General features: G+C 41.5%; 3 protein-coding genes and 1 non-coding gene across 14 annotated transcripts in view; 3 read left to right on the top strand and 1 right to left on the bottom strand.

The window, feature by feature from the left end:
• Positions 1-1,668: 1,668 nt before the first annotated feature.
• On the top strand, positions 1,669-12,030 carry LOC135537635 (BUB3-interacting and GLEBS motif-containing protein ZNF207-like). 7 transcript variants are annotated; one of them, XR_010455263.1, is made up of 13 exons: positions 1,669-1,840; positions 2,361-2,487; positions 2,592-2,727; positions 2,848-3,039; positions 3,280-3,361; positions 3,554-3,618; positions 4,144-4,277; positions 5,477-5,575; positions 6,275-6,505; positions 6,734-6,890; positions 7,059-7,951; positions 8,855-8,882; positions 9,150-12,024. XR_010455263.1 is itself a non-coding variant. In XM_064963738.1 (12 exons), the coding sequence occupies exons 1-11, from the start codon at positions 1,800-1,802 to the stop codon at positions 7,202-7,204; spliced, it is 1,410 nt and encodes a 469-aa protein (XP_064819810.1). In that variant the 5' UTR covers positions 1,669-1,799; the 3' UTR covers positions 7,205-7,234; positions 7,499-12,030. The 7 variants fall into 7 exon arrangements, 3 of the variants coding, with proteins under 3 accessions (XP_064819810.1, XP_064819809.1, XP_064819812.1); XR_010455262.1 differs by having other exon boundaries at positions 8,855-8,895; XR_010455261.1 differs by having other exon boundaries at positions 7,059-8,882; positions 9,150-12,028.
• LOC135540554 (small nucleolar RNA SNORA49) lies at positions 3,640-3,768 on the top strand. Its single transcript, XR_010455843.1, has one exon. It is a non-coding gene; the product is annotated as a small nucleolar RNA SNORA49 (small nucleolar RNA).
• On the top strand, positions 9,150-17,140 carry LOC135537691 (uncharacterized). 2 transcript variants are annotated; one of them, XM_064963742.1, is made up of 7 exons: positions 9,150-9,195; positions 12,059-12,186; positions 12,498-12,731; positions 13,418-13,774; positions 14,050-14,412; positions 15,166-15,269; positions 15,745-17,140. In XM_064963742.1, the coding sequence occupies exons 3-7, from the start codon at positions 12,677-12,679 to the stop codon at positions 15,928-15,930; spliced, it is 1,065 nt and encodes a 354-aa protein (XP_064819814.1). In that variant the 5' UTR covers positions 9,150-9,195; positions 12,059-12,186; positions 12,498-12,676; the 3' UTR covers positions 15,931-17,140. The 2 variants fall into 2 exon arrangements, with proteins under 2 accessions (XP_064819814.1, XP_064819813.1); XM_064963741.1 differs by having other exon boundaries at positions 14,047-14,412.
• LOC135537594 (trinucleotide repeat-containing gene 6C protein-like) overlaps positions 17,021-24,445 on the bottom strand; it is an 86,247-nt gene continuing 78,822 nt past the window's right edge. For all 4 annotated transcript variants that reach the window (XM_064963729.1, XM_064963734.1, XM_064963735.1 and 1 more), the window contains one exon: positions 17,021-24,279. In XM_064963729.1, coding sequence (XP_064819801.1) covers positions 23,922-24,279 — 358 coding nt within the window. In that variant the 3' untranslated portion in view covers positions 17,021-23,921. The remainder of the gene's footprint in view (positions 24,280-24,445) is intronic.

Below are 24,445 nucleotides of genomic sequence, written 5' to 3'. Positions count from 1 at the left end.
TTACTTCTCTCCATATGACAAGGATAAAAAAAAGGATTTGCCAGTAGATTTTCGACTTGATTCATGATGATGACTGCTAGCTAAGATGTTGAAAGACCTTGAGCCTTCTTGGATGGGCACTTCTAATGTAACTCTATGGCAGGTTGCAACAGGACAGGTCAGATATACAAAACCTTGCAGGCAGTCTACTCAACTGACAATCTATTAAAAACATATAGAAACTATTGGATCCAAAACATAAAAATAACTGATATTGATGGAGGGATTGTTGAAACATAATACACGAAATTACATGCCTTATTGTTTAAATATATATTTTAAAATCTGGCTACAGACAGAAACTGCATAAAACAATTTGAGGTCTTACAAGCATTAGAAACAACATTGGGTGTGGATATGGTGGGAACATGTGGGTCTGAGCATGTGTGATATCATTCATATTTGTGAAATGTATGTAAAAGTTTAGTTGTCTATTGTTTTTGATTACGTGTGTTTTTGGTCATGGTAAAAAATAAACACAAGTAAAATAAAATATATACAAATAAAAGAAATGCTTGTGTACACAAGAGTCAGCCTTAATTCATTCAGAGATGGAGGCCTGCCACTGTGGTCTCTCTTTAGTCTAGTCACTGCCATATGGGAAACAACAGCAGCTCCCAATGCATACAGTTTAACATTCATTAGGAGCCCTGAAATTGGCATCTGTTGTGTTTACTCACTTGCATAAATATCCCATTTTCCAAATGAATCATTTACCTTGGAGAGAGAACTGGAGGGAGGGGGGAGAAAGGGGTGGAGGGGGAGCGATTTAAAGAGAAGGGAGGGAGGGTGAAGACGGAGATTCTCTGAAGTAGATTTATTGTTTCCTTTCTGCTCAGACTGCTGAGCACAGCACTGGGTATATTTATTTTCAGTTATTCAAATGAGTCTGGCTTATATGCAAGGCACTGGGCTGGGGGACTCGCAATCTAGGCCCTATTGAGTCCATGTGCTGATCTAATACATTTTTCTATAACATTTTATTGAATCAAATGAAATTGGACGTCCATATCATAATGCATGGCATGCATTGCAAGTTTGTGCTATTCAGTATTATAAACGGGGTGGTTCGAGCCCTGAATGCTGATTGGCTGACAGCCGTGGTATATCAGACCGTATACGTTAGTAACCAGTTTATAATAGCAATAAGGCCCCTTGCGGGTTTGTGTTTTTTGGCAAATATACCAGGGCTAATCGGCTGTATCCAGGCACTCCGCATTGCGAGTAAGACAAGCCCTTAGCCGTGGTATATTGGGCATATACCACATCCCCTCGTGCATTATTGCTTAATGATTGTCGTTCTACTATAAGGATATATATATATTTATCGACATTTGAATTGCTCACAGCATTGACGCCTTCATCACCAAACAATAGTATGGTGCAATGTCGCTCCCATGTGGACATTAAAGTTATTACACCGGCACAGAATGCATTGAAATGACGCGAGCAGAAAAACATAAAATAATATAATAATTTGGTATGATTATTAATTTTCGATGATTTCGGACCAAATCCCACAAAAAAATACAACTTCGTCAATATACTGGAAAGACGTATTTAACGCACTTTTGTTTAGGGAATTGTGCACGTTTTCCATCAGCACAGCATTGTGGGTGCAAATCATAATCCACTTCCTCCACTTGAAGAAGCGCCATTTGCGGCGTTGTCATACAGCATGTCGCTAATGTTTATGACATAATAACAACGCATTTCAGTGTTTGTTATTCTACGTTAGCTTTCCAAGTACTATCTGAAAGATGGGGCGAAAGAAGAAGAAGCAGATGAAGCCATGGTGCTGGTATCCTTTGGTTTGGGGAATAGACAGAACGCATGAAAGGAAAGCGAGGGCTCGAATGTTTAGCAAGGTAGCTAGCGAAGTAAGATAATGTAGGCCTCACAAGACCTGTTCGCACTTTTGATACTTTGTCGTATTTCTGTAATACTGTTGTTGCAATGTAATTTCCCAACACTCTCTTTTAGTTTTATCTCAACAAAGTAAACCCAAATGGTCTATATTGACGAACATTTTAGGCGGAAAACTAGCTATTTTAGCTAAGTAGCTAGCGGCATTATTAGTTAGCAAAGTAACTTATTGTATTCATTATGTAGCTATCTGCAACTACCCAGTTTATGACGCTAGTCGGCATACCTTGTCTGTCATAGATGGTGGTCAGAAGTTGTGCCCTAAGAGTAACTATACCTTACGTTTAAATAAAGGAGTAACGTTAATAGCAGGGAGGAGGCACTGAATGAAACCAACTAGCTAGCTTGCTAACGTTAGTATATACTCGGACATTTCCTTAATTCACAACTTGAAGGTATTGTAATCGAGATTTCGATGATGAAAAGATCCTCATCCAACATCAAAAGGCCAAACATTTTAAGTGCCATATATGTCATAAGAAGTTGTACACTGGTCCAGGGCTGGCAATCCACTGTATGCAGGTTGGTATTCACATTAACAACATGTTGGTTATTCATTCATCTGTGTGCTCATACCTTTTATTTGTTATATGAATCATTGATGGCGTGGGTCGTGGGTCTTTCAGGTTCACAAAGAGACCATTGACGGGGTCCCCAATGCCATACCTGGAAGGGTAGACATAGAATTGGAAATCTATGGCATGGAAGGAATTCCAGAGAAGGATATGCAGGAGAGGAGACGGACATTAGAACAAAAACAGGGTTAGTTAGTGTCAATGTAATTTCCTGCATTTGTACTGAGAACCATTGAAGTCTACAGCCAGAACAAATCATCTTAAAGAACTACTGTGTGGCTAAAATACCCCTTTACTTTGTGTTCAGAGAGCCAGAAGAAGAAGCAGAATCAGGACGACTCTGACGAGGATGACGACGATGATGATGCTCCAGGCCCTTCGTTTGTTCAGCAGCAGATGCCTGCTGCCCAGCCCCAGGCTAGCTATGTCCCTCCCATGGCCCAGCCAGGCATCCCCCCTGGGGCCAGGGCTCCAGGCATGCCACCAGGAGCTTACTCAGGTAGAACATGGGCTGAATTGCCATACGATTGCTCTGTTCTGCCAGTAAGACATTTGCATCAAGTAATGATGATTGTCAAAAATGTTTAACTGCTCTGAATTGTGAATGAATCATGCCCATTCTGAACAAACCACAAACTGGGAAAAAAATAAATTCTCAGCATCACCAAATAATGGCTAATAAATTATACCTGGTGTATTGGTTAAAATCTAGTTTCCTTCCCTTATCTTCCCAATGCAGGAATGCCCCCTATGATGCCAGGTCACGGTGTCCCGCCCATGATGCATGGGATGCCCCCTGGTATGCACGGAATGCCACCAGGGTGAGTACTAACTCATACTACTCAGTGGGAGACATTTTCCTCCCTCAATGCGTTTGCTCACTCTTTGCAGGAGTTAAATGTCGCCCTGAACTGGTCCGTCGCTGCAGGATCTGCCTTATTATTAAAACATCAGACAGTTAGATTTGATCATTCAGATTGTAACTCACACCTGTTGGTTTGATCTCCTTACAGCATGATGCATGGGATGGGAGGGATGATGCCTCCAATGATGCAAGGGATGCCTGGTATGCCGCCAGGTAAGCACTGTCGGTACCCCTCTTCCCCTCCCTTACTCTAGTCACTCTGTACCCAGTGGGGTGGAATGGCATTGACAGGGGATAGAGCACTGTGGCCGTCTCTCACCTAGGACTATTCTCCTATATGAGGCTTGTGAGAGAGCTGTCAATTTCACAAGATTGGCATAGAGCTGGGCAACGTGGACACATCTATTTAACGATAAGCTTATAGCATGAATGTGCACCACAGTTTTAATATTACCCTTAAAAATACTACTACTACTTTGAATGTTGTAGCTATCAATTGTCCGGTTATCAAACTTCACATTTCTCTAGTAGGGCCCTATAGGTTTTTATCATAATGAACAATATCAGCAAAATGCCCACGATAAGTGGTTATTGTCCTAGCTCTAGTAGAGCAAAATCATGTTCATTCTCAATTCTATCATGACCTAGAAACGACCTGCTATGATATTTGTCATGGATTCCCTAACTTCCTGAGAAAGGACTGTGATTTGATATTGAGAACTGATGTGTTGTCTTCAGGAATGCCACCCCACATGGGTCACCGTCCTGGTATGCCCCACATGGCCCAGGTCCCCACCCCGGCAGGGATGCCCCGACCCTCCGCAGCAGCCCCTGCTGCCGTCAGCAAGCCCCTGTTCCCCAGCGCAGTACAGGTGGGTCACCTTGCCAAGAGGCGAGGTGGGATGGAGCTGTATTTTGTCATAACTGTCTCATTGATTTACCTTGTTCATTTTAAATTAAATAATTCACCAAGAGAATTTCCTCTGTATTAAGATGGTTGTACTGGTGCGCTCATCTCCGGCACATGCATACTATCAGAATATCATCATTAATGGTGGGGAGTAGGCTTGGGCAGTATCCAGTGTCATACCTTCATACTGACCTTGTGCCATATTGGTATATTCGGTAATACCGGCACTGAACACAAGGGACATTATTTTCAAACCCCAGCTGAGCTTTTGTAATCCAAAGGTTAGCAATGCAAGTACATGTAAAATCCCATAGAATGCAAACTAAATGATAAAGACCGCATTGTGAACATGTAGACGGCCTCTGACCTAAACTATTTTCAGGACAGACATCCCAGCTCACAAAGTTCTAAAAGTAACTCAGAAATGTTACAGTTTGCGGACCGCACAACACAATTATTAGACAGCAAGGCTCTTGATCCAAGAGGGGATTTTCTGCTGTTACCGGCAATATAATTAATTTTGTAAGACGCTAACCACTTAGCTGGATAGCTAACTAGCGACTAAATTAGCAAACCAAAAGTACAGATGCAGAGCATTTAGCACATTTTAGACTGTTTTTACTTAAAAGTTATAAAACACCTAGCTGGTGAACATTTAGTTGTGAATTCCATACTGTAACCTGATCACCTGGCGTGTGCTGCACAACAATGAATGACTCACAGGGCTCTGGTGTCTCGTTATTGTGTGCTTGCAAACAAACACCATGTGACTGGGTACTAGCGGTAAGCTTCATAATGAAAAAGTCTGACAGATGAAATGAAATATGCAATCATTATCTCTTACCATATTGCACAAATTGACTGCGGGTATTTACTTGAAATGTAGCAACAAATATTCACATTTATGCAATCTTCTAAGAAATAGTTTCAACGGTATTGAAAAACCATCCTGTGGCTATTTTCAAATACCCCAGTATATGGTATACCGCTCAAGCCTAACAGGTAGCAGCAATAGTAGAGTTGTATCAGTAATGCATCCATAGTAAGGAACTACAGCTCATTATCAAAATGCCCTCTCCTCGTTTTCCTCTCCAGAGCTGCTGGTATTCACTCTAGGTTCTGCTAGTGTTGTTCACTCTGCCTTTCTTCTTTATGCTGCAGATGGGCTCTCATGTTCCAAACACCATCACAGCCTCTCCCAGTAGCACTGCAGACTCTCAGTCTGCTGCCTCTAAGCCTCTGTTCTCTAACACTCCACAAGTAGGCAGGACTCTTTCACTTCCATGTCCTATAGACTCCTGTGGCATGCAGCGTATCAGCTTGATTTGGTTGGGAATGCTACAAAATGTCTGTGTTTTGACATATGAACTTAAGTCAACATATTCAGCAGGCTTTTTGTCATTCCGTGTGCATTTTTGTGAACCGCTCCACCAAAAGGATGAGCTGACGGTCAGCTTTCCCTTAGGAGGACTTGCTGCATGCCTGTGTGTGGCCTGCCTTAGTTTTCTTAGCACTGAATTGGTGATTTAAAATATGTATTTTTGTTTAGGCACAGCTTGCTTTCTGCTTATTTTCCCCCTCCCCTGACTTGTTGTCATGGATTTCCTCAGATGGTATTTTGCACAATGCAATGCTCATCAGCAATATGTGATATGATATGAGTTTTTCTTGAGTGTCTCAGCTGAACTGATATTTTCCAGTGATTTAAAGTGCTAATCTGTTCAGCGTTAGTTTGATGTACAGTGCACTCTGCTTGTGAAAATCTGAGGAATCAACCAATCGCTTGTTGTGGTCAAAAACCGTGGGACAAATTCTGTTTAGAAAGCCCTTCTAAGAAGTCAGTAGGTCAAATGTCTGAATATCTGATTCCTATGAGAGGAGAGCATTGTAATCTGTGTGTGTGTGATCATGATGAGTCACTCACCCATCTGACAGTGCATCTTCCTTCCGGTCTCCCAGGCTCAGCAGAGTGCCTCTGGAGCTGTGCCCCACAGCGCGCCCTCCACCTCCTCTGACCCTCCCAAAGCAACATTCCCCGCCTACACCCAGTCCTCTGCCTCCTCATCCTCCTCTAACCCCTCTAGTAACACTGTGGCCAAGCCCCCCGCCACAGTGACCAGTAAGCCAGCCACCCTCACCACCATGAGTGCAACCAGTAAGTTGATCCACCCTGATGAGGATATCTCACTGGTAAGTTGCTCCTGCTTTGCGGTTTGCCCTTTCACAGTAAGTAATGAATGAGAAAGTACATTTTTTCTATGTCGCGTTACTGTTGTTACTTGTAATATTTGTTTAAAACAAATTAGTCAAATATAATGTAATTGAGTTGTGATTTGTCCTTGCCGTTGCACTGAAAGGGATAGGCTAGTGTTGTGTCCTGTCTAAGAATCCTCTCTGTGTCTGTCTGCCCGGTAACAGGAGGAGCGACGGGCTCAGTTGCCCCGGTACCAGCGTAACGTGCCCAGGCAGGGGCAGGTTCACATGTCTGCCCCTCCTGTGGCGGCCGTGGGCGGCATGATGCCCCCACAGCAGGGCATGCCTCCGCAGCAGCCTGGCATGAGGCACCCAATGCACGGTAAGATGTTATGGCATCACTAGAACAAAAAATTAACTGATGGAGAGAAACTTGTAGCCTTTGATGGCACGAAAGACCAAGTATCATACCAGTTAAAACATGTTTTTTTTTTTTGCGTTTGCTTGCATTGTGATTGTGATGTTTCAATATACTTCCTTCTCCCTCCAGGTCAGTATGGTGGTCCCCCCCAGGGCATGCCTGGCTACATGCAGGGCGGGATGCCTCCGTATGGGCAGGGCCCTCCGATGGGATACCAAGGAGGGCCTCCCATGGGCATGCGGCCCCCCGTCATGTCTCCTGCGGGACGATACTGAAGCAGTCGCAACGACCTGACCCCTCACTAGGTTTGGAGGTTAAACCTTTTCTCACCTTGTGCTTTTTAAAACTAGCCCAAGCCAATGAGCTGTAAGACCAACCAGTGATGGTGAAGAAAAGTATTAATGAAAAAAAATATATATACGCAGCACACGGACATTTAACATTACATCTTTAATGGGGAAAAAACATAGAAACAACAAAACACACAAAACAACTTGATGATAATGACAACTTTGTCATTGTGCAGATTTGATACATGTATGGTGTTTTTCTTCTCATGTTTCACTCAGGTTTGTAGAAGTGAAGTGTGTTAAATATGGTTCATATTGTTTTGACTGCTCGCTGCTGGAGTAACATGATCGTATCGCCCTCCCCTTACAAAAAGGCAAGTTTCCTGTAAATATATGATTTTCTGTTGTGTAGAGTAAGTCGGTGACGAGGCCCTCACAGCACACTTGTGTGTTGTTGGACGCCCTGTCCCCAACCGTATGGTTGGTGAGGGTCCTCCTTTATGATGACGATTCCAACTGTTTAGTAGTTTACCATGGATTATTATTATCTATCAGTCTCTAGCTTCATTCTTATTTCAGGTTTATTCCATGATCGAAAGGGTAACTTGTGTGAACTTATTCTCTGTACTGTTTTAAACTATCTGTTGTAATAAAACTCACTTAAAATCCAACACTGTTTTCTTCCTGACCCATGGATGGGGATGAGGCTTCATGAAGGTTTGTACCATGGAGGTTAGTACCTTCATCATGAAGGTTTGTACATAAATGTTGTATTTATGAAATATTGTTCAAATAATAGAATGTCAACATTCCAGATCTGGTATTTTTAAACATGTTTTAATATACAAATTGTCTTGATGCAGATACGTTTATAGCCTGATGTTCTTTAATAGTAATTCAATCATTTAAACCTGCACCCTGAATCAGTTTATCTTCCTCACCTTAGGTTCACTAACATTTGCATGCAAGTGCTCTATACTCTGAGTGGTTGATGATAAATATACATTTTACTTGATGTCGGGTGTATTTTTCCTAAACCACCAGCTCATGTCTGGGTGTTTAGCTTTTCAAGTCAGAGGGCCTTATTTAGTGTTATTCCACCATGGTGCATCAGTGTTTCCCCTATATGTATTTAGCAGCGGCGTTGTGCCGCTGCTAAACCGTAGCCGCCACTGCAAAAAAAATCAAAACTAGGAATATAGAAACGATAATGGCGCAATATATTTGAAGACTAAAAATCGCCAAAATAAAGACGAGACAGTTGGAGAAAGTAAAATAAAAATAAATGTCATGATATAGGGCCCCTTTTGATTTGGTTTGTCATTTAGATAAATTAGGAACAATGCATAAGCCATGTCAAAATGTGTAGAATTGTAGAAAATTAGCTTTAAAACAAATGTTCATGTCAAAATGTGTAGAATTGCAGAAAATTAGTTTTAGAACAGCTACAGTTTCTCTGTGGCCGAGAGGAGGGCCGCTAAAATGTGCCATTTGTCATGCTAACTTTGCCACCGCTGTTGGAAAAAAATACTAGGGGAAACACTGCATGGCATATTAAAATCGAAAAACCATTACTTTGAAACTTTTTGTAAGCCCATGTCTATTTTGATGGTAATGTCCTTATCTGCTTTTCAGCCTAAAACACAGATTTCTTGCGAAACAGGTCAGTTATATCTGTAAGTACCCATTCCCTTACCATAGTGTGGCTGTATCTTGCACCGGATGTACCATTTTAGTAGTAACGAGTTATTGAATCTGAAGTAATGCATTTTTGGAGTTTTTCCAAGATTTGTACATTGTTTTGAGTATTGTAGAGTTATTATAAAATACTTGTTCAAGATTTGTGACACCATTTTTGGTTGCATACAAATGTAATGAATGTTGAATGCTGTGGTGTGCCATTGTTGCCTCTTTCTGTCTGGTGGTGAAGGGGGCAGCTTGGTGGAAACTGGACACATTTTTACCCCACTCATTTGGTAAGTAGGATTTCACATCGGCTATGATGTACAGTGGCTTCAGAAAGTATTCCTACCCCTAGACTTGTTTCACATTTGGTTGTTACAGCCTGAGTGTAACAGATGAAGTAGATTCTCACCCATCTACCCACAATACCCCATAATGGCAAAGTGAAATCATGTTTGAATATTAAATACATATGTATTCAAGCCCTTGAGTCAATCAATACATGTTAGAATCACCTTTGGCAGCCATTACAGCACACATTTTTCTGGGTAAGTCTTAAGAGCTTTCCACACCTGGATTTTATTATATTTGCATATTCTTCAAACTCTGTCAATTTGGTTGTTGATCATTGCTAGACAGCCATTTTCAAGTCTTGCCATAGATTTTAAAACAGATTTAAGTCAACTCTTAATTAGGCCATTCAGTAACATTCAAGCAACTCCAGTGTATATTTGACCAGTGTTTTAGGTTATGGTCCTGCTGAAAGGTACATTTGTCTCCGTGTCTTTTGGAAAGCAGACTGAACCAGGTTTTCATTTGGGTTTTTTCATGTGCTTAGCTCTTGTTTCTTCTTATCCTAAACTCCCTAGTTCTTGCTGACGACTAGCATACCCATAACATGATGCAGCCGTCACCACCATGCTTGAAAATATGAAGAGGAGTAGTCATTGATGTATTGGATTTGCCCAAAATGTAACACTTTGAATTCAGGACATAGAGTACATTTCTTTGCCACGTGTTTTATGCTGTACAGGCTTCCTTTTCACTCTCATTTAGGTTAGTATTGTGGAGTAACTACAATGTTGATCAATCATCAGTTTTCGATCACAACCATTAAATGCAAATGTACCTTTTTATTTTGAATTTGCAGAACCATCTCATCTTTGCAGATAAATATTTTGTAGTCATTTTGTAATGGTGGGTGTGGCCTCATGGTGAAATCCCTGAATGGTTCCCTCTCCATAGTGACTGGGTGTATTGTGTAGTAGAAATTCTAATCAATGAGAGACGAGGTCAAGCACCAATCAGGACATTGCTTTCCTTATTAATACGTTTTGAATAAAGTATAGAGTCATTGCTTCTATAATGATAAGCCTGGTCGGCTCAACACTTCCAAGTGTTGTGGTGAGTAGCTCTGACATACGAAGAATACATGTCTTTTATAGAAAAGATACACCCTTTTAGTCTTCCTGACAAACAACAGATGCATGGAATGGGTCACAGGGTGTAACTTGATATATGAGAAAGGAGTATCCCACCAGATAGCATTTGCTTTGAAGTCTGTTCTTATTTAGTTTGGCCCAAAAGACGAGGCTCCGATCTCGTTCCTGGTACTTCAAAGCACAGAAACACCAATTAATTCTATGGCATAACTCAATTGTCAACTCTAGATACTTCCATCTCAAGTAAAACCCTTCTTGACCACACGCCTGGACACTGAGGGGAGTGAGCCTCTAGGTGACTTGGCTCACGAACATTGTGGAGACAAGTGGTTCCCCATCAATCGCGCCATCCCTTCACATGGTTTAGAATAGGTAGACACATTCACATATGAAGACAATGTTCCCTCCTGTCATATTTCTCTTTCTGATATTCTGCATAGCACTAGCGGCATGTGAAAGACGAGCCTGACTTCTCCCCTCTCTGGGCCCCAGCTGAGGGAGGAAATGCAACTACCAACACCAGAGTCCAAAGGGATACATTCTAATAACAAGCATATCATATAAGCATATGCAGATAAGACATCTTAATTATCTATGTTACCTAAGTTTTCCACCACAATTGATATACCATCCAAAGTGTTAACTTCACCATGCTCAAAGGGATATTCAATATCTGCTTTTTATTTGAATTGTACCCACCTACCAATAGATACCCTTTGCGAGGCATTTGAAAACCTCCCTGGTCTTTGTGGCGAATATGTTTTGAAATTCACTGCTCAGCTTCGGGGACCTTTTTTATATGCATGTGTGGGGTACAGGATTGAGAGAGTTATTCAAATCATGTTAAGCACTATTATTGCACACAGTGAATCTATACAACTTATATTGTGCCTTAAGCTAATTTTCACTCCTGAATGTATTTATGTTTGTCATAACAAAGGGGTTGAATACGTTTTGATTCAATACGTTTCAGCTTTACATTCAATTCATTTGTAAAAAGTTCAAAAAAAAACAATTCTACTTAAACATTGTGCGGTATTGTGTAAGCCAGGGACACAATCTCAATTGAATCAATTTTTAAATTCTGGCTGTAACACAAAATAGAAAAAGTCAAGGGGTGTGAATACTTTTGGAAGGCACTGTACATGATGGCTGTTGTAAAGTAATGATTTTAAAGTTCATTTGAAAACACTCCCACACCATATTACGGTCATGTTTTTTTTCTTCAAGTTATGATCATTGTTTACAGATTTTAATAGATTATTAATAGATGGATGAAAGTATTTGGCCTGTTGGATGTTGTCGTCAACACTCGTCCGAACTCATCTTCCAACTTTCGCAACAATGCTCAAAACTGTCTTGGATGTGCTGCTGTGTTAAACTATTACTCGGATTAGCTTCACCATTATAATTGAATTCTCCCCAGTTATAATTGTCAACATGCATCCTATAACGTTCTTTTAAAGGGAACATTGGCCTGTTTGTTCATTAACTATACATTTCACATAAAACAAATAGACATGTTATTTCACAAGACCATGTTGGCAGTATCACAGTTTCTCTCCATTTGCTGATGTGCATAAATGTATCCTAATGTAAAAATCCAAATGCTTTGTATCAAAACACACTATTATAAGAATAAATCATGTGTTTTGTGTACAATTTTCAGTGTCTTTTTTCAAGCCTATATTGTTAACAACCCATTTTATACCAGGAACAGGACCGATCTGAACCATCTTTGTAAGAGGACCACTAGATGGTCTTGGGTCGTGAACTTGACTTTCTCAAGTAACTGTTTGCAATATCTCCCATGACGTTACAGTGAATAGTTGGTCATTTGTGGTATGTTGTAACTTTTATAACATTTTTTAAACCTTAAACATCTTCAAAGTAACTCCATGTTTTGATACCTAAATATATTCTCTTAATTGCAGTATTTGGCTGAAATTGACAGATTTTGCAGCTTTACAAATGGTTAAATACTCTGGATTTTATACTCTTAGTATAAGGTCAACACACTTTCAGTATTTTGCATTTGCAGAACCATCTCATCTTTTACAGATAAATATTTTGTAGTAATTATGTAAAGGTGGGTGTGGCTTTTTGCTATGACACTTGTGAGGAGTAGTTTACAAACGACTCTTCCTGTTAAGGTTTGAGGTGGAGAAGTTCCTGTAACTAGTCACCAATTTCCCCTCATCTGGCTGAGACCTTCCCCAGTCAAGTGAGTCACACTCAACAATTCTAGTCTAATACTCCACTTATGTCTGAGGCTCACTGCATGCTGCTCAGTGTGTGATAGCATCGTCATATAAGAACAAGGGAAGTCATTATGACTCTTCATCTGTCAGGTGTTTGGCTGCTGCTCATCACACATACAGTGTTGGGTAAGTCTTGTTTCTGCAACTTTTGGTGTGGGGTTAGTTTATTGGGAACTGTTGGCCACAGGAGGCTACTGAGGGGAGGACAGCTCATAATGGCTGGTGTGAATGGAATGGCATCAAACACGGGTTTGATTTATTTGATACCATTCCTCTCCAGCCATTAACACGAGCTTGTCCTCTCCAATTAAGGTGCCACCAACCTCCTGTGTTGGAATTTTTCTTCTGCCATTGCAAGTTTTGGATGACTTTATCATGGAGTAGTTAAATGCCTATAAAACAGCACTTGTTTGGGTTAGTCTAACCAGAGGCCTGAAACTGTTCCATATGACTACATTGATCATTATGCAGACGCTTTCTTGACCACGTTAGGAAGGTCCAAACCATGCTGTCAGTACAGTTGGCTTCCCTTATATGACCACCAACAAGCCATAAAAAACAGCCGTCTAAGGCAGTGCGTCTCAATGCTAGAGGCGTCACTGCAGACAGCCTGTTTAGTATCACAATCGGCCGGCCGTGATTGGGAGTCCCATAGAGGTCTCACAGTTGGCCCAGCGTCGTCCGGGGGGTTGCGCCTGGGTAGGCCGCCATTGTTTTTGTTTTTTGTTTTAATGGCACTGCCTAGTTAAATAAAGGTCAAATAAAAACGGGAAGCTAACGTTGTATTACCTTCTTTATATGTTGCCTTCTAGTGTTCTGTGATGTGGAATACCTGGAGAGAACGCAGGGTGACTCTATAGAGTTCGACTGTATCTCTGAGTTCAATGCCTCCAAGCCTATTGGGCTCTACCTGAAACGCAAGTGGCTGCAGCCCAACCAAGAGGTCCTGTTCGTGTTTACTGAACAAAAGCCTTCGTTTTACGGTGACGTCAAAGAGCGCATCCATGTCACGGGAGACCCGAGTACTCACCGGGTCAACGTGACCCTCAGCCAGCTGAAGAGAACAGACACAGACATCTACTACTGTGAGTTTGTCTTCCCGGACGCCTCCAGCGCCGATCAAAAGATTCCAAGCAATATGGAGTTCTTTCTGTACGTTGACAATATTGGTGAGTATTCTTTATGGATTCCTTCATTTATTTCCTTTTTTATGTTTCTTGATACGAATAGAGTTGTTGACACCATAGTCAACAGTCACAGTAGCCTGTGTGTTTTCCTTTTTTGTTGTTGTAATAACTCCAGACGCCATAGCTGAGCCATACTGTTCATGTTATGCATCCTGCCACTGCTTCCTCCTTAGAATAGCCTTGGCTCTAGCAACACACTCTCCTCTACCCCGCCCACAAAGCCAGTCATACTAGTGTTTGTTTCCCATCTGGAGAAGATGTCCCAGACAACAAGATGGATGTAGGCCTGATAGAGACGTGCGCCGGGGGGTCAGCTGTCCTCCCCTGCCTCGCCCCCTACGGTTCCCCCTCGGCCATGGAAGGGGTATGCCTGAAGAGGCGGTGGGGCCGGGCTCCAGTGGAGGTGCTGTTCCACTCAAAGCGCCCCTCTTCCTCTGCCTCGTTCCCCCCAGAAGAGAGGCTTCACCTGGGCACGGGCCTGGGCGGCCTGGCATACAACCTCACCCTGCTAAAGATGCAGCCGGAAGAGAGCGCCTTTTACAGCTGTGAGCTGCTGCTCCCCGGCAGGTCCGACAACAGTGCCAGGCTAGGGAGATACGTGTACTTTGTGTCTGTGCAAGGTGGGTGTTTATCATAGGGCTAGTGGATTCAACCCTAATAAGACACCTGATTTATATGGGGCAAGTGGATATAAACAAGTAACACTTGATTTAGTAAGGCTTGTTCATTCGTTGAGCTCACACATCACATTGGGAACCTTCTTTGTGTGCCTATGCGTTGTCTGTCTATACAAGTTTTTGACCAGACCTTTACGAAAGGTCTCCACTTCCCCTCCTCACATCGGTCTCTATACTCATTTTGAAAATAGACAGATGCAGTAGGAAAATGGGGTCAGTGGTTTTGGTTTTTAAGGGATAGTTTGTGGTTTTGGCAAGGAACCCTATCTACTTCCCCAGAGTCAGATGAACTCGTGGATATTTTGTTATGTCTGGTGTCTAGTATGAAGGAAGTTGGAGGTAGTTTCGCGGGACAATGCTAACTAGCGTTAGCGCAATGATTCAAACTGCACACAGACATAAAATGGTATCCACAAATGAATCTGCCAAAATCCCAAACTATCCCGTTTAAACTGTAAATTCATGCCAGTAAATGTCCAGGTCATCTGTGGAAGCTGTTTCTATGACGCTGTATTGTTTATTAACTCAAGTAGCCAATTCAGTAACTCAGGTAACAATTATCAAACAGACAATGGTCTGTTAGTAATTAATTTAATCATACACAGTATATGAAAGGTTGTCAATGTATTTTTAATTTAGGAAGTGATTTGACATTCTTTAAAGTCTGACACTACATATTGCTCATTGTTTCCCCAGGTGTTAGGTGTAGCTGTACTGGTTACACTCCACTGCTCTATGCCCTTTCTGCTGCTGTGGGGCTGCTACTCATCTTCCTTATGGCCCTGGGAGTGGCTCATTATGTGAGTAGGACTGTAACCTACTTACTATGGACAAAAGGATTGACACACAGAATATTATTTATATAAATGGTAGCCACTCCAATTTTTTTGATGCTTTTATGGTCATAATTTAAAAAGCGTTACAACCTCACATTCTGCAAATTTCTCATTCATATGACATTTTCTTGAAATCAAACAGTTCTCTGCTCTGAGTTTATAAAGCCACTCTGTAACTTCTATGGTTGTTGACTGGGGAGGCATGATATTGTAATGTATATAGGTACTTACTCATTTGGTAGCTACTGTATTCCTCAAGTGCCATATTGTCAGTACCATAACACTGATTTCTGACAGGTATGACTAAGTACCAGTGATTTGTCAAACACCTCAAATTGAGGAAGAACGCCACTGAATCAAAGCATCCATCCTCTTACTATTCACATCATTTCACACTTTCACCTGCTGCCTTCTCTGATTGGCTTCTGTCCTCTGTCAGGGTAAGACCCGAGGAGACCGTGTCAAACCGCAGCCCCATCAGGCTTCCATCTACGAGGAGATGGTTGGGGTGCGGCCCCCCAACCGGAATGGAAAAGTGTCTCCCCTCTTACCACCCGAGGCCCCTCCTCTGAGTTCTCAACAGGAAAACCACAGAGAGGCCCGAAGAGTCACCGCTTGTATCTGAAACTGCGAGGAACAAGGTCTGCCCAATCTCACCAACACAGTGTTTGACTATAACTACAACTTACATAACCTTAAATTTGGACAAACAAACATCCACCTAACTTAGTTTGTTGAACTGTAAATACTGTTGTGGCATAAACAATGTTTTGTATTTGATGTAAATGCTGGCAGCTAAATGTTGTAGCCTTGCTTTACTTTTTGAAAAGTTATTGTATTTAAACCAACACAAATATTAAGTATAATACTTCTCTTTATTAGTGTTGTATTTTGACATGGTACATTTTTCCAGTCATGGAGATAATCATGGCCATTCCAATATCAGGACTTACAAAATACCAATTTATACCTGGTGCTAACATCCCGTCCTTTGTCCACATTCTGAGACAGATGTAGACTATTAAATACATTGTGGTCCGGTAAATTGTCTTGATATCAAGTGTAGACTGATAACCTTTATAGCATCAAGATGTCTCTATTTTGAAAACTGGATGGGACCAGGAAACCTGGTCTTAAGGCGGACTGGCTAATATGTGGACAAGCTCCAGGACACATGCTCGCAACAGGGTGCCTGCCTTTCCACATTGAGTTTGTTACCATGCTACATATCGGAAATTAACCAGTCATGGGATGGTCCACCGGATGTGTTTGCATGGTGTGCTGAACCACAGCAAATAATTGTATTTGTCACATGTGCTGAATACAGCAGGTGTAGACCTGACAGTGAAATGCTTAGTTACAAGCATATAGAAAAATAAGTGAGGCTATACACAGGGGATACAGGTAATATGTAAGCAGAGGTAGTGACTTTGCAGTTCAGTTGGATGTGAACGCTGTAATGTCCTTTTGCGATATGCAAATTCTGAGAAGTCACTCTGACCTGAATAAAAGTGCAATAGCAATTTAACTCAACAGCTTACTGTAAAAAAATAAATTTATAACAAGGGGTGCTTCAAGTGTATTCCTTGGTGTGTGCGAGTCTAAAGTTGCTTCCTTATCCGGCTGCATCTAGTTTACTGGCTTCGTCTCTAGAGGTGCATTAATACTAATGTCCACATGAAAAATCAAGACTACACAAGAAATCGACAAGACGCTTTTTAACAGCCAAGAAAAATGTCAATTTATTAATATAGTCCGAAAGAAACTCCATAACTCATGGAGACATGTTTTTTCCGGTGCATGTCATTAACATTCTGAGGAGAAAAAAAACAAAACATTAAAAGCCACAACTTTCTCAGTACAGACATTTCTCCTTAATGTTTCTTTTTTAAATAAAAAGGCAGAGTACCACCTCCTCCCCCCTTACAAAAACCAGACAGCCTTAAAAGTCATGGGCTTTTTCTCAGTATAACCCACAGTGCTTTAGCAGAAGGATAAGCGCTCATTGCTTAAGGATTACACAGCATGGCGAAGCAATACAAAGTTTTGCCATAAATCTGATGAGGGGGAAGAAAATCAAACATAGCAAATTTGTAGCACAAAGACACACCCCTACATCAAACCCTGAACCCCAGAGTACGAGTTCCGGGCCCCAAGAGAAAAGCAGGCCTGGACTCTCCCTCCCACTTGTGCATAGATCATGATCCTTTAAAAACCAGCTACCCCCCCTCCCCCACACACACTTCAAATCTGTCTCCTGAAAACCATCTATTAGACAGAATCTCTTAACTCATTGAATATCTGCCACAGGAACAGAGACAGTAATGCACAAAACTCCTGAAAGTTACAGGATGGAACCTCAAAGAAAATGCATAAGTAAAACTAATCACTGCCATTTGACAATTAAAACCATTGATCAATTTTGTTTAAATGTAAAGCAATTTTACATGTAAAGCACTCTACTTTCTCTCTCAAAGTTCATTTTCAGTCATTTATTTGGTAAATTATGTAACCGCTATGGATTTTTAGAAGCAATGGTATATCATATTCTATTTAAATCCCTAACTTTCAGTGCCTGGAGTTACATTTCTCAAAGTTATTGTAATTTAAAACTCAAATTTAAATACAAATGGTGGAGTTTGAACTCTGGAAATCCTGGCCTTCCCGAGACAAGATCCACATCTTTACGAGTGTGCAAGATAGTGAGCAAATTGCGTTGTCTTTTTACAAAGACAAAATTCAAATAATTCAATACATACAGTCTGTCGACATAAAAAAAAGAGAAATTAAAAACACGACAACACTGATCAATCCCAGAGTTCTGAAAGTAGCATAAATCTTCATTTTGCAAAGTTTGTTTTATGTTCATATTTTTTTGATGGAAGATGGAATTTGTCTTTTTCAACATTTCAAAATTCCTTTTTCCTCAACTTCAGACAAATGAAATGTTTGTAAACGACGGGTGGCTATGCATAAAGAAAACAAGATAGGCACCTCTGCAATGAGTCCTGTAACAAACTCATCTCCCCACATTATCCCTTTCCATTTCTCCATGAAGTTAAGAGATTACTAGTCCTACCATCTATGGCCACAATTCTTAGATCATTTTTTTTGTATTTTTTTCATTACATTTGTATGTAATCAGAACAAAATGGTGCAATACTCAATGATAATCCTTGTTTTGGATTATTCCACAATAAAAGCCACTAAGGTAGATAAACATTTTACAGATAAAACAAAAACTTTTTTTCCATTAAGTCCTTGAGTAAACATTTACACATGAATTGTCACCCTCTCCCCTCGTTTGTCTACGATTAGCTGAGTGAGGGGTAGAAGACACTCAGTGCAACGTTAGAAGATAAATGTCTATCAGAATATAGTTTTGACAAGCAAAAAATAAACTGAATAAAAGAACAGACAACAATGTCAATACACAACATACTGAATGGAACATGACAGCAGTCCTAAGCCTGCCAAGCACACAGTTGTTTGCACACATACATTTGACTTTCAAGCACACAACCAAATGATTTTTGCACTTTTTTCTCCAATCTTTTTTAATTGATGACCTCAAGCTTGGAAGTGTACTAGTCAAATTGTTTTATTTTATTTTTTTATTTATTTATTTTTTTACAAAAGAGACTTCACATTACGTTATTGGCGCTCCTTGATTCAAGTATTTGTGTTTATATTTTTGTGTTGATATGTTTAATGATATTTTTCTCTACTGGGAAAGTATGCATTTAAAAAACAGGTGATTTCAGGTTGGGTTGTTTAGACAATTTCACATACAGTACAAGTAGTTCAAGGTACTTACTGTAATATGTTCATAAATCCAGAACGTGCATATCCAACTCCAAGTAGGAAAGACATTACTCATGATCCATCAAGTACCAGTTTAACCACTAAACCCATTCCATTTCCTTCGTATCACTTATTTGCGGGGGGAATACATATTGCTCATCTTCAGTTTGTATTGAACCCAGACCTTTTAAGAGGAATAAAAGGTTTCAGAGATTGAGATCCAAGGTGTCTGTTGATGTGCTACCTACCACACAGAGCGTACATATCCATATATATCTATAGTTAAGCAGTAGAGAGAGAGCACGGCCTGCCCCTCAGTGCTGGTGCACACACACCGAGCGGACGTTTGGTGGCCCCCACCCGGCTAATTGGTCTCTGAGCTTGGATCAAGGCAGTTACAGAAACAGGCAATAGTGATTTTTGCTAGTGTGCTGCAGGACGCCGAACAGTCCCAAAAAAGGTAGCCTTATCCCATTTATTTTTTTTGTTATTTTTTTGTTGTTAAGACTTTGTACCTTTTGAAATGCGTCCACTCTCGTTGCCTACCGCAGAAACAGTGAGGTGAGCGACCTGGGCTGATACAGTGGGCCCGAAGCCTTCTGGGTCTGTGGAAATATACAGTTGTGGGTCCGCTTTGAGAGGAAACTAACAAATAGGATAAATACAGCATCCACAAAAAGGCTCCCCAGCCTGCATTCTGACTCCCTGGATGGTAGAAGTTAGAGGTTGCTGGACTGGAGACATTTCAGCTAGAAGTGCAGAGCTTTAGTTTTAACATATTATAGATATTTTATTTTAGTCCGTTTTTTGTTGTTTTTTTATAATTTTTTCTTCTTGATTTTGTGTCAAACTTCATATTAAAATGACATTAAAATGCAAGAAATTCATTTTTGGTTTAAAAAAATATGTACCCAGGATTACCCAACATCAAACTGACGGTGCACCATAGGATACTTGGATCCGCCAAAGATTTTATCAACAACAGGGCATTCCCCACAAATGGCACCCTATGTCCCTATATAATGCACTACATAGTGAACAGGGTGCCATGAGAGACCCGGCCATATTATCTCAGTGGTTCAGGATGAGGTGTGTTGCCCCCACCCATCTGTTTGATCCCTCCTGCCCCCCTGCCTCCATCACAAAGGTTATCAAAGATCCTCCATCCTGGGAAGAGAAGAGATCTTTCTCCAGATCGTATAACATGGGCTAGTTTGAGATCTATATATTTTATTGTATTGGCACATAGGATAACATTGGCATCTTACATGTAGAATGGGCCTCTACATTGTAACATTACAGTAGGCCTATAGTTGGGAAGGGAAACCATTACTATCCCATTCTCCAACCAAAACAAGTATATAGTACTGCTGCACAGCTTGCCATTAGTTAGTGTAGAACTTGGCTCTTACACTACAGCAAAAGGACATGCATACAGAGAGAGCTGCATCTTTTAACATCATCTCCTACCCTGAGATCAAGCTGACAGGAGATCAGTCTTCTTCAGCACAGTAAAGAGAGGCCTACTATACCTCCACTTCAGTGGTACTAACTCCCCATAGAGGGAGGGTGGAAGTTTGGAATACGACAGTGTTGTGGTTCAAACCCAGCTATAAGGACCAGGAGCGGACATATTCTAAGTGCTGAAGGGTACATACAGCAGGAGGTTAATGGGTCTAGCTCTGTGAGTCGGTGCTCAACCCTTAAGGAAGGATTGGCACGTTGGCTGTAAAGGGCCCGCAGCCTCTAGTCTTTTGCATAGAAACAGAACTGAGTCGCTGTTTATGTCTGGTCAGGGGGAAGGTCATGGCCTAGGTTGTTTGCTTTGGTGGGGACTGGAGGGTGTTGAGTAGCAGCTGTGTGAGCGGGCGAGAGGGGACAGCCCTGGTGGAACCCAGGTGGAGCAGCTAGGGTCAGGCAGGACACACTCACCCATCTGAGACACCCTATTGGTCTAACTTACACTACAGTACTACAGAATACTGTCCAAAACAAAGCAATGATCAATCAATCAGTTAAGATACTAACTAATAATAGACAATCAATGACGGGCTGTAGTATTGATCCTCGTTTGCATTCAATACACAGGATGAACATACAGAGGCACCTCTGACCAAAGTGTTTCTGCATATGAACAGTGAAAAGGGCTCGTTTCAAGCAGCCATCTTGAAAAGACCACTGCATGTAGACAAAAATAACAAATCAAAAAATACATAACGTCAAACGAAAACTAAATAAAATTCATCAAACACTGGCAAAATTCCAGAAATTTGACTGTCTCTTGACTTCCAGCTAAAGTGATCTTTGTGTGAAAGAAGATTAGGGGAAATGGAGAGGGTTGGTTGAGACGAGGTCGAGTGCTGCTGGCGCGGTCGTTAGCTGGCTAGCTCCGTGCTGATTGGCCAGTCTTGGAGGGAGCGTGGTTTCCTGCCGGGCTGAGGGTGTCCAATGGGAGAGCTTGGTGCCAGCCCAGGAGGAAATACTGCTGTGGGGGTAGCCTTGCCTAGCGACCATCGCCATGGGAACCACAGCAGAGAGGCACTCAGTGGACCGTGACTGTCCCCCTCCCCACTCCGACTGACCGTTGGCCGGAGACAGGTAACATTGCATGTCTAGTGTCTCCAGACAAGAAAAAGGCTAAACATTTTGGAGTAACAGTGATATTCACTTTGATATAGTTAAAAGAAAATGTCTTTAGAAAAAAATCAAACACTGCAGACTTTTGTCAGATAAAAGTAGACTTCCTTTTTTTTCTTTTCTTCATCCTGCTACCATTTTAAAGTTCATACAAGTCCTTGGACCAAAGAGGAACAAACAAATACCAGAAGTTATTTCCAAGTATAGATACAGTACAAAAAGAGCTAGAGTTATTTTTTTTGTCTTTTTTTTTCAGTTTTCAAAGTTGCTGCTCCATTTTTCTGATTTATTGGTTTGCAAGTTGAAGCGTTTAGCTCTCTTCATAAGTGCTATGATAAAACCCTTTGAAATAGACAAAAGGTTACTTAGTCTATCTTTTACATTTTTTGCACAGTACCAAATACAAGGAACACTCGTAGTAGATCTACTGCATTAGGATAAACCCCTCTTATTTGGTATTGTGCCAGATCTCCAGTGACCCTCCAGTGACTCCCCCACCTGGATTCAGTCTGTTCAGTGTGGCTGTGGCAACGTGGAGAGGAAGGGCTTTCTGATGGTGCTTTCTCATGTACCCCAGTTCAATGTGTACGTATGAGGAGTTTCAGGGCTGCAGAGACAGTTTCTGAACACACAGTTATAATAGTAACACCATCCTCGCTCCTCCTCTCCGGCAAGAGTTAACGCAACGGTTTTTCATGGGGGGGGGGGGTGTTGTCAAGGGGGAGGCCTGGTGGGAATCAAAAATTAGAAAAGGTAAAGTTTCTGTAGTTCTTAAGTTCTTTGCTTTGATCAACGACAACAAAAATCAAAAACGAAAACTGTAAAGAAACCAGTTCCTGTTTCGACTTGAGCGGACGGAAGAAGAAGGTCTGTGGCGTATATATTGCACAATGTAACTTTCACATCAAGTTGAAGCGGTTTCTTTTTTTTGTCGTCATTTCCAGAAACTGGTGGACCATAATGGGGACGAGAGGGTCAACAACGAAACCGACTAATAATGTTAACAATTGACAAGAAGCACCTGTAAGTCTCGTTAGGTGAGTATAGCTGAAGTCGTAGTTCTTCTGAGCAGTGGTAATCTGAACTCCCAGACGTGAATGATTAGGTTCCATCAGACATATACTCAAGAACACACATAAAACAGATGCAGCTAGGTCTGTCGATGTGTAATAATCTCTCAGCTTATGTTGCGATAGATATAAAAATGCGCCCGATATACAAAAAGAACAAAAAGAGCAGTGTAAATCCCTTTAAGAACAAATGAACGACCAAAAAAACGGAAAAAGGTTTTAACTGATGATTGGTTGGGTCAGTGTTGACAGGCCTCATACTGCCGAGTGACTTGGGGGTCATATTCATGAGGTGCACACGTGGCAAAACGTTTTGCAACAGCATGCGAAAACAAGCATTTCTTATTGGACAAAGTTCAGGTAGTCCCTCAGTTTCAGTCCGCTTGCTTCCGTTTCGTTCCTAGTGAATACGACCTTGGTTGATCACACTTGTTCTGTTCCATTCACTGGCTCAGAGATGGGAACTGAGCAAGCTTTCAAAATCACAATATTTCTTCAGTTTCAAAACAATGAAAAAGGCTTGAGATTGAAGGAGGACCTGGGCCGCAGTAGAGCGCTTAAGGCTAATATTAGTGCTTGGAAACAAAACAACAACATAAGTAAAAGGTCTTTAAACCACGAGCATGCTGGGAATGGCCTTTTTTTAATCAATTTGTAGTTTCGTGGGCAAAGGAAAGATTCAAAATGGCAGCTTCTACGATTGCTTCTCCTAAAAAACACTACACACAGAATGTGCGATATGCATGGAAAACTTAAAAACACTTAATGGTTCTCTCTTCATTGAGTCTTTTCGGCATTTCATTTTTGTTTGCTTCCAACATTTATCAAATACTAAAAACAAAATCCCCTTTGAAAAAGTCAACTAAAAAGGAGGGGGGAAAAAAACGTAAAAACCGAAGGGCGTAGGGGTCAGCAGTCTTGTGTCGTCGCCCCCAGCCTTCCGGTACACGATTCACAGTTCCGTTGATACTGATTATCGCCACATGATTTGCTTGGTTTTTGTTCCTGTTCATTGTAATTTTTTTGTGTATTTATTATTATTTTTCCACTGTCTGTTCCAGCGTTGAAACATCCATCCTCATGGTTGGTTTGTTAGTGTGTTGTCCTACATGGACTCTCCACTCAGCAGGTCGCCTGGCAACAGCGTGTTAATGGGGTTGGGGCTCCCGATAACGCCGCGACTATCATCGCCACTAGGGGGTCCCCACAGGCTGGAGTACTGGGGTACGCCCCCCCACAGCAGGTCTCCGCCGGTCTTGGCTCCTCCCCCAAGGCCGCCACTCCAGTGATGGCCAATGGCGTGCTGCTGCGAGCCTCCGCCCATGCGCGTCTGATTGGTGCCGGGGTTAGGCTGCCAGCTGGTGGTGGGCGGAAGCTGCTGCTGCTGGCCTTGTGCAAAGTAGCGGTTCACCTCCTCCTCCCCGGCAAACTCTGCCAGGATGGTGGTGTTCCCCAGCACACACCTAAGAGGACAGGGCTCAGTTATACATCACATACTTACAGGTGTTATAGTATCCACATGGATTTTCTTACACGTGGTGAAGTACAGTACAAGTATTTCTTTATAGGCTTTGCTATTTTGTCAGTGTGATGTATATAGCCTAGAAGTTGAGACAATGTTTTGTTTAA

The sequence above is a fragment of the Oncorhynchus masou genome, chromosome 5 (genome assembly GCF_036934945.1).
Source record: "Oncorhynchus masou masou isolate Uvic2021 chromosome 5, UVic_Omas_1.1, whole genome shotgun sequence".
Lineage (NCBI taxonomy): Eukaryota > Metazoa > Chordata > Actinopteri > Salmoniformes > Salmonidae > Oncorhynchus > Oncorhynchus masou.
This window is presented reverse-complemented; position numbering and strand designations above follow the sequence as displayed.